The 13,146-nt window shown below is 36.4% G+C and overlaps 1 protein-coding gene across 1 annotated transcript in view; it reads left to right on the top strand.

The window, feature by feature from the left end:
• Positions 1–348: 348 nt before the first annotated feature.
• The window catches only part of LOC128858813 (disheveled-associated activator of morphogenesis 1), an 88,141-nt gene continuing 75,343 nt past the window's right edge, over positions 349–13,146 (top strand). The window contains exon 1 of the mRNA XM_054095330.1: positions 349–527. Within this exon, the coding sequence (XP_053951305.1) occupies positions 486–527 (42 nt within the window). The 5' untranslated portion in view covers positions 349–485. The remainder of the gene's footprint in view (positions 528–13,146) is intronic.

The raw sequence follows: 13,146 nt of genomic DNA, 5'->3' as shown, positions 1-13,146 counted from the left end.
CCACAGCCACAAATATAACTAAATTACGCATCTACAACTCAAAGTTGGCCGAGACTAAGGTAAGCAGAACAGTTAGCAAAAACAGCTGATAAAGTCGCTTGGCGAAGTGAGATAAAAACATGCAAGAGTACGAATTTCAAAGCGTCTACACAGATGCACACATCCACAAGCACTTATACATATATGCCGCTAGATGTACACTTGTCTGATTAAATGTGGTATGTTTCAAAAATTTACTTAGTACAGCTAACTGGTGCAGCTCGGAACTTGGCAGTGGGTTAGTGAAGTACCGTTTTGCTTTGCCCGAGAAGGCAGTTTATATTTTAACGTGTGCCTGAGTGGATTATCGTGTTTTTCGAAAAGAAGTGTTCCGCCTCGATTTTGTGTATGCAAGTTTTGAATAGAAGCGCTCATGCAGATAAGTGCCGTGGTACGCATACAACATTGGAAAATATGTGGCAGAGCCCTTTGAGTGATCGAGAAACATGCAGCAACAACGCATAAGGCGAGATGATGAAGTGATTGAGGTACAATTAGGCAACTTACTTGCCAAATAGAAAAAACTAATGGAATAAATGGGAGATTAAGGTGAAAATTCTGTATGTAAAGCAGAGGTGACAGCAAAAGTTTGTAGTTAAAATAATTTTGGATTTGATAAGTGACGTTGGCGTTTTAGTGCTACTTGGGGAGTGCCAGGCTGGTACTTCAATCATTTCACCAAAGTGACGTTGGTGCAGTTAAACTTTCAGCAAATGCGTAAAGCTGTTATTACCCAAAAAGATGACGATATCATTGAAAAATTTCACAAAACAAAAAAAAATTAAAAATCAAAAAAAAAATTCTAATACATTTTACAAATAGTACATAAGGGGTTAAAGGTACTCAGAATTTTCAAAAAATTGTATTTTTTGTTTTTTGCATTATCTTAAAGTATAATATTTTAAAATTTATGGTGTGAAAAATGAAGTGAATCCGAAAAATACTTTTCGAGTTATTCAACAATTAACAAATTAACACTTCGGCGCTCGATAGCAATACTTTAAATGCGTTTTTCTCAAAACTATGTTTTTTTACCTGGTGATCTCTGTAACTTAGAAATCGCCTGGTAGATTTCAATAAAATTTATACTGCTTTTGAAAAACATAAAAAACCTCGCGCCTGATCGAATGATTTTTTTTCAAAAATTTCGATTTTTTGTTAACAATTGTCGGTTTTTTTCTTGAAAGTCTGAAAAATATTTCCTGAGGCAGGCATACCTTTAATTTTGAAAACTAAATTTTACAATTATTATTTTTTTTTTAATTTTGCTAAAGTCAAGTCGAAACAAAATGTATTAATGCCATGTTTTTATTTTTGTAAAATAAAGCAGTTGACTAGCAAAAAAAAATTATTGAAAATCATAATTTTTTCGGGCCTCTGCCTGACTAGCCCTAACCCCATAAGCAAATACTTCAAATTTTTTCTTAACGAATTAGTCACGCGACCGTCGAGATATTTCAAAAACAATAAACCAGCCTAAGTTTTTAGAGATACTTAAAAAAAGTTTCTAGACTTTATCTAAAAGGCGACGCTGGCAAGGAGATTCTCCAAAAACAAAAATCCAGCCTATGCTTCTAAGCAATTTTATAAATATTACCACCGCAAATACTTAAACATTATTCTTTATCTAAAAGGTGACATTGAAATATAGTCCTAACAAATAAAGGGCACGGGACCGTTGCTTGTGACATACTTCAAAAATTGCTACTCAGTTAAGTTTTCAGCAAATGCTTCAAAATATTTTTAGTTTTGGGCCTGATAGGTGTTGTGGGTAAAAACCGTAACTCAGCCTAAGTATTCGGTTATATTTCAAAACAACAAAAAAAAAAAAAATTAAGCCAATATTTTCTAAGAAATTTAAGAAAGAGTCCCACAGTCAAAATTTTCAGCAAATGCTTAGAAATAATTTTTAGAAATTCAGGTCCTCGGGTGTCGAGATGTTTCAGAAACAGTAAATCAATCTAAGTTTCCAGCAAATGATTCTAAATTATTTTCAGCAAATGATTATAAATTATTTTGAAATTAATAGGATACCGTAGGCAGTGAGATTTTTCAAAAATTTCTCCTCGGTTTAAGTTTTCAGCAATAGCCTAAAAATTATTCTTAACCTAAAAGGTTAGCCTAAGATTTCTAAGGAATTTTGAAGTAGCACCTCAGTCCAAATTTTCAGCAAATGCTCAGAAAAAAATATTCTCTAAGGACTTAAGGGACACTAGCGTTGAAACATTTCAAAAACAATAAATCAGCCCAATTTTTTAGAGATACTTCAAAAATTGCTCGTGTGTTTAAGTTTCCAGAAAATCCTTAAAAATTATTTTAGGCCTGATAAGGAATTCTGGCGTCGAATAATAAAAACAGCAATAAATCTATCTAAGTTTTCAGCAAATGCATATAAATTAATATGGATTTTGCATAACTTGTTTACTAAATAAAAAAAATTATGAATGATGGGCCGCTTTATTTTGACCTTTACTCATTCCATGGCCTGTCTATTTGTGTACTACAGCTGTCCTGCTAGTTCACAAGTGTCAGATATGATCGACGCTTGAAGCCATTTACAGAAATTGTAAATGACACAATAGGGTGATTAATTTTGTGCCAGCTTCTTGAAAGTGGTTTCGTTGAGATATTTCAGAAATAGTATTTACGACTAGAGCTGCCAGATGCACTGGGAGCATGAGGTCAGTCCATAAGTTCGTGCGTTTTTTAAAGGTGGTTTTAAATTAATAAAAACGATTCTTAAGTATTTATTAGTCAATAATATATTTTCCTTCATTATTTACAATGTCTTCCCAACGTTTAAGCAAATTTTTAATTCCCTGCTCAAAAAATTGTTTGTCCTCGAAGTGTAATCCCTTTTTATAGCTTCTTTTGGGAGTAGTTCTTGTTACTCATATGGATTTGAAGTCCACGGAAAAGGTGATAATCACAAGGTGCAATATCTGGAGAGTATGGGGGATGCGGCATTAGCTCCCATCCGAGCTCGATCAGCTTGCCTAATGTTTGCCTTGCGGTATGAGGTCTTGCGTTGTCGTGGTGAAACAAAACTTTGCGTCTATTCTAAAGACGGTCGATTTTTGTTAAGTTCCTCATTCAGGTTTGATAGCTGATGGGAATAATAATCAGCATTTATCGTCTGGTTTGGTTCCAGAAGTTCATAATAAATAACACCGGCCATATCCCACCAAATAGACAGGAGAATCTTCTTGAGGTGAAGGCCATCTCTAGGGGTCGGTTCTGGTGTTTCATCTTTATCTAACCATTGGCGTTTGCGAACAGGGTTATTGTAAAGCACCCATTTTTCATCACCAGTAACGATACGGTTCAAAAAACTTTAATTCATTCACGCCGTTCCAACAGCTGAGAACACACATTCACTCTCTGCTGAAGGTTGGCGACGGAAAGTCTATGCAGAACCCATTTTCCCCGCTTTGAAATCCTTCCCAACTGAACCAGGTGCCTGTGAACTGTTCTATGCGATGAATTTAACCTCTGAGCTATCATATCGACTGTCAAATTTAGCTCAGCCTCCACGATTTCGAGCAAGGCGTCGAAGTTAAAGACTTCAGAACGATCAGCGCGCGGGGCATCCTCCACGTCGCAGTTACCACTTTGGCATTTTGAAAACCACTTTTGCGCAGTCCTTACACTCACGGTATCCTCTCCGTGAACAGTGTTTATTTCTGCAGCAGCAGTGGTTGCATTTTTACCACTTTTATAAAAAAAGTACAAAATATGCCTCTTATGTATACGCGTTCCAAGATTCCATTTTATTTTTTAACAACACGTGATTCTATCCGCGATTAAAATCACTTGTTGAATACACAATATATCAAAGAAAATATGAGTAGTTCCGTTATGGGTAAAATACGCACGAACTTATGGACTGACCTGATATATTTGGCAGTACATGACTTTTATACCCAAAATAGTAATATTCTGATTTTCAATAAGTTAACACAAAAAACCTCCTAATTTTCTTAGTTTTTTACTGATTTATTTTACACTGCTGGCTTTTTGTACTGTTCTTGTGATATTCGCTTTCAATATTTATTAATTTTTAATTCCATGTTGCTAAAATATCTTCTAATTAGGTAGACTGGTAGAAGTGGCCCTTGGTCTTTAAATCAACTCATCTAGGCCATTGGACCGGCAATTGTGGTACCACAGCCATTTATAGTAAAGCCGAACAAATTTAAATTCGCTTCACAGTCGAAAGCCTCTGCTGCCAGCGCTGCGTTGTTTGAGTTTACTAATAATTTTATTACCATATCAGCTTTTTACAGTAAAAATAAAAATAAATAAAATTCGCTTTACTCGATTTACACGACAATAAATTTCGTTTTTCATCGGTGCCACTACACTAAGAAGGCTTAAGCTGAATCTTAAGCAAAATTATCTACTTTATACTGTCACTACTTTTAATGGGCATAATGTTTTTGTGCAAAAGCAAGTGCTCCGCAAGCTGTTCATAGAGATGGTAAAAATTAAAATAATAAAAATATATTTAAAAAAAATTTTTTTTTTTTTTAATATATTTTTTTTTAAATAATAGGACTATGAATAAGTTCGTGCGGTTTTTTTCGAAATTTGAAACTTTATTGACGTAAAATGGTTACAAATTTAATATTCAAAATATTGTCCATCGCTTACTACTACTTTTTCCCATCTTTCTGGCAATTCACGGATTCCCTTTGTGAAAAATTCGGTCGGTTTTGCCGCAATCCACGAATCGATCCATTTTTTGACTTCATCGTAATTACGGAAGTGCTGGTCAGCCAGGCCATGTTGCATCGATCGGAAGAGATAGTAATCGGATGGCGCAAGGTCTGGACTATACGGCGGGTGGGGTAGGACATCCCATTTGAGCGTTTCTAAGTATGTTTTGACCACTTGTGCAACATGTGGCCGAGCATTGTCATGTTGCAAAATAACTTTGTCGTGTCTATCGGCGTATTGCGGCCGTTTTTCTCGCAGTGCTCGGCTCAAACGCATCAATTGTCGTCGGTAGACATCCCCCGTAATCGTTTCATTCGGTTTCAGTAGCTCATAATACACAACACCCAGCTGGTCCCACCAGATACACAGCATAACCTTCAGGCCATGAATATTCTGCGCCGACGTCGATGTTGAAGCATGGCCAGGGTATCCATACGTTGCCCGACGTTTTGGATTGTCGTAATGGACCCACTTTTCATCGCCAGTCACAATTCGATGCAAAAAACCCTTTCTTTTGTGCCGTTGAAGCAGTTGTTCGCATGCCATAAAACGGCGTTCAACGTCTCTTGGCTTCAATTCATACGGCACCCAATGGCCTACCTTTCGGATCATTCCCATGGCTTTTAAACGTTTGGAAATGGTTCATTGATCAACTCCCAAAGTTTTTGCAACCTCTTCTTGCGTTTGAGCCGGATCTTGATCGAGCAATTCCTCCAATTCGGTATCCATGAACTTTGGCGGCGCACCCTCGCGTTCTTCGTCTTCCAAGCCAAAATCACCACTTTTAAAGCGTGCAAACCACTTCTGGCACGTTCGCTCAGATAGAGCATGCTCACCATAAACTTCCACCAAGATACGATGACTTTCGGCTGCTTTTTTCTTCATATTAAAATAATGAAGAAGAATTCCCCGCAAAAACACATTATTTGGCACGAAATTCGACATTTTCAAGTGTGGTAAAAATATTGTTGTTTACGCTTCAAATAAAAAACTTATACTGACGTTTGTGCCTTACGACAGTAGCTCTCCAATGAATGTTTGGAAATGTGGATCGATGGAATAATAATCAAGTTACGCCATCTGTTGTAAAACCGCACTTATTCATAGTCCTATTATATATTTTTTTAAATCGCTAAATTTCTTCTATGACTCAAAAAATTAGACACCTATTTGTTTTTTATGTTTTTGTTTTTTTTAGTAATAAAATAAAATGTTCTCTATTTTGTTCACAAAAATAAGTGTTGCGAACCATTAGAGTGACCAAAAAACAAACATTTTTCTTGATGCTACTCCCTAAATTTGTTCTATGGCCAAAAACCTAAGGAGACAGCTATTTTTTGTTTACTAACTTTTTATTTAATAATTAAATAAAATATTTTTTATTTTGATCACAAAAAACGTGCTCCACAAGCTTTTTCACATTCCTTAAATTTGCTCTACGGCTAACAATTTTACTTTTAATTTTTATTTAATAATAAAATAAAATGTTCACTATTTTTTATAGGGACCCCGAAAGCTTCCAAAAATTAAAAAAAAAAATTGTTTAAAAAAGAAAAAAATATAGGTCTTTGTACAATTTTTGGGACATTTGTGAAGAGAAATTAAAGGAGGAATTTAAATTATTTCGTTCCGCAAACATTTTGTAACAAATTTATGGAAAATTAATGTTTAAATGGGTATTCAAAGAGGTTTTCAAAGCGTTGCAGGCACGGGTAAATCTTAAATAAATAAATTAATTTTTTTAATTTTTTTTTGCCTTGAAATAAATTTAGGGCGTAGCATCAAGACATGTTTTGTTTTTAGATTTTGACCATCTTATGTTCGAAGTTTTTATTATTAAAAACTAATTGCTAAATGCCAGTGAAATATTTATGCAAATAATTCCATGCAAAAAAATCCTAAAAATTCACGCCTTCCAGAGCTATACAAAAAAAAATTGTGTATTAATTTTAGAAGGAATGACTTCAGCAATACATTTGGTCCCCTTTCCCAGTTCATATAACCGATTTTATCACAGACTGACTTAAAAAAAAGAGGTTCAAATTATTACCCAGAAAAGAAAATAATTTATTTAAGAGCGACTCACAGCCGCGTACACTTAGCCACTCGTCCTTGTATCCCGGCAAGATGCTTAGCTCTTGTCAACTAAGCGGTGATTTACTTCACCAGTTATTTACTTCGTTGACCAAGCGCTACTCTTAAGGCTCCCAAATCCTCTGAAGATCAACCAATTCCCTGGTGGTATCTTGCTTTAATAAGTCTTTGAATGTTCCTTAAGGTTGAGTTCTTTGCGGGCTACATCCATGAACATCGCCCTACGGGAGTACCTCTACACATACCTTATTCGACCGAAAAACTGGACATTCTCAGATGTAATGGAATACAGTCTCATCAACCCCAAGGCACATTTCACCAAAGCCTCATATTTTATCCTAAAACTGTTGAAGTGCTCCTTCAGGTGAATTAATGCCATGATTCTATCAACAAAAGTCCGTAAATAATGTTGGAACATTTTAGACTCCCATCAGGTATTAGGACTCGACCAGTAGTATTTCTTTGACAAAAGTCGGTTGATTACAATTTTGTGCGTAGCTGAGCTGCAACCCACAGCCGGTTGGGGATCAGAGGCATTCTCCATCAAACTAGCTCTATCAAGTACACCAGCTTTTCTGTTGATCTTTACATTTGCTCGGGCGCTCACATAGCTGTTTTTAGCATTGTTGCACCCAGCAAGGTCACTCAGTCTGTATAAGAGCTCGCGCACAATTTTCATGGTTACTCTTGCATCCAAGTAGGCCTGTATAGCTGCTTATCCGTCCAAACAGATTAATACCTCAGGATTTCCATCTTTATATGGAGCAGCTCATTTTCTTCTGGAAAACAATAGCGTTGCCACCAACCGAGAAAGCGAGCTAAAACCATACCGTCTCAGAAAAGAAAATTAGAGCCCATTAGAGACCCATTTGTGTCTCCACCAAAACTGTTTCCACAAGAGCTTATGACAGAGACTTTAGAAGAATTAGACTGCAGCTCGAATTATCTGTATAATATTTTAGCGAATTCGCAAAAAGAATTCTCTGCTTATCTCTGAGATAAAATTACTTCAAGGTTGTTTAACGGCCATAGGTCGTATAAAGTTAAGAAAATCAACAAAATATTTACGTAAATACAACAATGAAAACAAATAGAGGAGAAAACAGAAAGAGCGCTTATCTGCAACATCATTTAGCGTTTCAACAAAGAGTTTACTTGTCTGCTTAGAAATGTTTAGTAGAGATAAGAATTGAAATGTAAAGTTGCCCATGTGTGAATGTGTGAATAAACCGTGTGGAACTAATTTGTAAGCAAATTAAAAAAGGAAAATACATAAATGTGAAAAGCAAAGAAAGATAGTTGTCGTATAAATTTCATTAACCCTTTAACTGCAACGCATAAGTTAAATATAAAAAAACAATGTTTTTTAATTAATCAAGGTTTCTCAACGAACTAAATTCAAATCTATGGTTAGTGGTTAAAAACTCAAAATGGCATGATATGTTTTTTTTTCGGAATCATTTCCATAACAACAATTCAAGCTCTGACACATCAGCTCCAATAAATGAGTTTTTGAACATTGAAAACATCGAACTGATGGATCAATCGTCGTAATTTCCTCTTTTTGGAGCCAAAGATTACTTATTATACCAGCAGAAAAAAAATAAACTGCAAAGTCCACGTTTTTCGAAGCTTGAAGACGCGATTGATGCCTTCGGATCATCAGTTCAAGCATACAAAATTAAAACAAGAGTGTTATTTTCACTTATAAATAAAGGGTGATTTTTTAAGAGCTATAGGAAAGTTTTTCAAAAAAACACACTTAAAATTCAGAAAAATGCATGAAATTTTTATTTAAATCGATAGTACAGTCCATATAATTTAATGTTTGAAGATTACTTCATGCAAATGTTGACCGCGACTGCTCTTCAAATGGTCCATCCGCTTAGTCCAATTTTGGCATACTCTTTCCAATGTTTCGGCCGGTATCTCACATATAAATGCTTTAATGTTGTCTTCCAATGCGTTAATTGGCTTAATAAGGCTTGTCTGAATAGACATGAGCTTTAACATAGCCCTACAAAAAATAATCTAAAGGCCTTATATCGCACGATCTGGGTGGCCAATTGACAGGTCCCGAACGTGAAATAAAATGTTCACCGAACTCGCCTCTCAACAAGTCCATTGTTAGGCGTGCTGTGTGGCATGTGGCACTGTCTTGCTGAAGCCACATGTCATGCAAGTGAAGCTCTTGCTTTTTGTGCCAAAAAAAGTTGGATATAATTTCACGGTAGGGCTCACCATTCACAGTTACCTTACGATTCGCAGCATCTTTGAAGAAGTACGGTCCAATGATACCTCCAGCCCATAAACCGCACCAAACTGTGACGTTTTTTGGATACATTGGTAGCTCTTACAATTCTTCTGGCTGATCGTCACTCCAAAATTCTGCTTATTTACGTACCCAAAAATGAGCTTCGTCGCTGAACACAATTTTTCGATAAAAAAGTGGATCTTCGGCCAAGTTTCCAAGAGCCCATTCACCAAAAATTCTGCGTTGCGGTAGGTCGTTCGGCTTCAATTCTTGCATCAGCTGTATTTTGAAAGGCTTCACACCTAAATCGTTTCGCAAAATTGTCCACGTTGTTGAGTAACAGAGGCCCAATTGCTGCGAACGGCGACGAATCGATAATTGATGGTCATCATTAACACTGGCCGATACAGCTGCGATATTTTCTTCAGTTCGCACTCTACGTAAAATGTTAGTGGTTTGATGTCCAATAATGTAAATTCGGTTCTAAATTTAGTCACAATAGCTCGAATATCCGCTTCAGTGGGTCGATTAAACTGACCATAAAATGGAAGAAGCGCGCGATAAACTTTCTTAACAGAACACACATTTTTATAATAAAATTCAATGATTTGCAAGCGTTGTTCGTTTGTAAGACGATTCATGGTTAAATTATAGACCAAACTGAAGATGTTTGACAGCGAAACAAAACACGAAACGTACGTCAGCTGTTTAAACCAAATGCTTAAAAAGATAATAATTAGCTAAAAAATCACCCGTTATTTACTGTTACTTGTAAGATCTGTAAAAAATGTTTAAAAAATCAAGGCATTATAATTACTTGCCTACAAAGTCTGTTTCCGGTCTGGTGCAAAATGAAATAAAATCAACAAAATGTTTATAAAGTTGATTTATTTTATTCCAAAAAATTCACCTCGGACTCTATAGACCGCTTTGCATTTCCGAAAAGTGCACTTCAAACAACTTATTTAACTCGATTTTGGAAATCTTGTTTCGGATCGTCAATTTTTAAATACAAGGTTGTGCAACAAGTTTTGGGTTCGATACGAAAATTACTATTTCATAATTTGAAATACACTTCATTATTCAATATAATCTCTCTTTGATGTTCAGATCAGTACATCTCCTTGGAGATTCCAATTCATGAGATCCATCCCTGAAGTGATAATCTGGTCGGGCTGCAAAATACGCTTCCACAACTGTTATGATGAAAAACGCTTTTCACGCATGCTTTTTTTTTAGGTCTGGCCACAGATGGAAGGCGCTAGGGGTCAAATCTGGTGATTATGGTGGAGGCTCCAACAATTCGAACCTTAATTCATGGATTTTAGGCATTGTCAAAATGCTCTTGTGATACGATGCATTGTCCTAATGAAAATAATTTTTGAAGTGAAAACTTCTTTAGAATCGTTGGGAGTGATTTGAGACTCGATGAAACGAATAAGCGACACTACGAAGCGTTATATGTTGATATACGTATATGTATGTGGCTGCGTACTGCTAAGCTACGCTAGTATGGTGAGTATTGTAGTATGTATACTACATTGCCTATTACTTGCTTTGGTGTTTAGTTCAAGCGTCATACGTATGTATGTTTGTATGTATGCTAGTACGTATGTGTGCGCGTCTGCGTATTACGGAGCCACGATGAGCGAGAAGGCATTATGTATACCTATATTACACTACCTAATACTTGCTTAGACCAAGCGTCCTACGAATGTTTGTGTGTGTGTTAGTACGTCTGTGTAGTATACGCGTTACGCAATAGCAACCGCGTGTGCTGTATTGCGTCCGTATTTTTATATTCGTAAATATTTTCATTTTTAAATATTTACCGCAATTGCAGGCGGTGTTGCAATATACCACAATCAAAATGCCGGTGCTCGTATTGTAACTCCACAGATAGATCTGAATGCACAGCAACTAGAATCACTGTCTGTTCAGCTCTCTAAAGTGGGAGAAATATGTACATGCGAAACCAGATTGAGCAATGGAAAAACAGTTTTAATTGTGGCAATTTATATTTCACCGAATCAATCAATAAATAGCATCACGGAATTCATTCACAAAAATTTAATAAAGTATACACCAGAAGTATCGCGGATACTTAGAAAAGATTACGATAAAGTTCCAATGATTTAAAGTGGTGATTTTAACGTAAATTTTGCATTGGACACAGCTGTTCCTTTAATTGACTTTCTCAATACAACATTCAATTTAAAAATGTGTAAGAATCGCACTGAATCGACAACACGATCAAAAACAACAATTGACGCGGTATTTCAAAGATATGTTGACAACATCGAAACCAAAGCATTTGTATCATATTTTAGCTATCATAAGCCACTCGTATCATTTGTTGAAATTGAAAACATTGAGGATGAATAATAATAAAATGAAGAAAATAAAATATGAACTTTATAGCAATATTATAATGAACCTATAATTATCCCGCTCCTAATGCTGCTTTCGTCTCATTCTCTCTCAGTTTGTTTTACGGAAGGTTTCACTTCTATCGCGTCTAACCGTTAGACTGGTATTTTTTTATTTGCCAAAGTGGGTCTTGTTTCACGAATTATTCCTTCAGCTGGTCTAAAATGTAACATTAATATTCAGAATTTATTTCTGTCCTATGGCTTCTACTAAATCTATTTCAGTCACTCGACGATTTTTCTATACGATATCCTCTCTTTCTGCATCGATCAGCGAAAAGTTTAGGGTTTCTCACTGACTTCGTGGCAGTTATTCTCAGAGCGAGGTATCCAGCTATTTTCGAGCAGTAGATTTAATGCAAAAGTAAGAGGGATCTGAACTCAAGAAGCCGGACTAATGTGGCAATTTGCAATGGTTAGTGCTGTCACATTAGACGCAGCTTTTGCGGCACCAAATCAGAATCAGACAGTTAGTACGGTTTTAAAAATATTTAAGTAGTCTGCATATTAAATAAACTTAGAGAAATGGAAGCATTCCGATATGTTATTAATAAAAATTACAAAAAAACAAAGGGCCCAAATGGTGCACAGTGCACAAAGTGTATCTACTGCGGTTCTGGTCATGTTGGCCTCTTTAGTGACTCATAGCATATTATAGTGCATTTATGTGTGTGTGAGTGAAAATCTAATTTTATAAAATATTTCAAAGTCAAGGTTATCACTTTCCCAAGCGGCTTTTCTATTTTATACATACATGCCTGCACACATACGTTCAGAGTGTGTACGGCTAATTGCAGTGCATTCACCCTTCACTTATGGCACCAATTTAAACTTTATCACCAACACATGCCCGAACCACATGCACACACTACAATTATTTTGATGGAAAATTATTTCACTCTATAATTTTGCAAATATTTTGCTTAACCACAAGAAATCGCCACAGCTAAGTGGAAACGCTTAACCCTTCACCGGCTTCAATACTGGCCGAAATTATATTTTGCACAGCCTACGCTCGTAAAAGCTTGCACGTGAAACATATGTATATTTTGTTGTTGTAATAATCGCTAATGATACGCTGCTATGATCGGGCTACAAAAATGTAACTGCAACAATAAAAAAAATTTAGTAAGATTTGCCAGAAGTCGACGAAATTGAACCCGCCTCCAAATCGGCGGTGTAGGAAAATTATTGCTTCGCGGTTTGTTTTCGATTAAAAAATACATACCTATGCATATATACACACATACATACATACACACATATGTAGAGCTGTGTGTTTATTGCTGATGTTTACTTTGATTTTCACTTTCGTTTTCAACTGTTATAGTTGCGGCGACTGCAATGAATGATGCCGCTTCAGCGTGGCCAGCCGGCAAGCGAGCCGGTCAGTCAGGCAAGCAGGCAGGTAGTCAGGTAGGCAGTCAGCTAGCATGCCACTATTGACCGGCCAGCGTTGACCGATCGCCAAGCGTATGCCTTTGCAGGCCTGTCTGTGCCTGTTGATGACTCGTTGGCCGGGCGGTCACTTGCTTGATCTGTCGGCTGATTGTTGTCGCGGCTGTTAAAGCCGACCAGTGTGAGTTGTTGCTATTGCTGTTGCTGTTGATT

This window comes from Anastrepha ludens, chromosome 3, assembly GCF_028408465.1.
Source record: "Anastrepha ludens isolate Willacy chromosome 3, idAnaLude1.1, whole genome shotgun sequence".
Lineage (NCBI taxonomy): Eukaryota > Metazoa > Arthropoda > Insecta > Diptera > Tephritidae > Anastrepha > Anastrepha ludens.
This window is presented reverse-complemented; position numbering and strand designations above follow the sequence as displayed.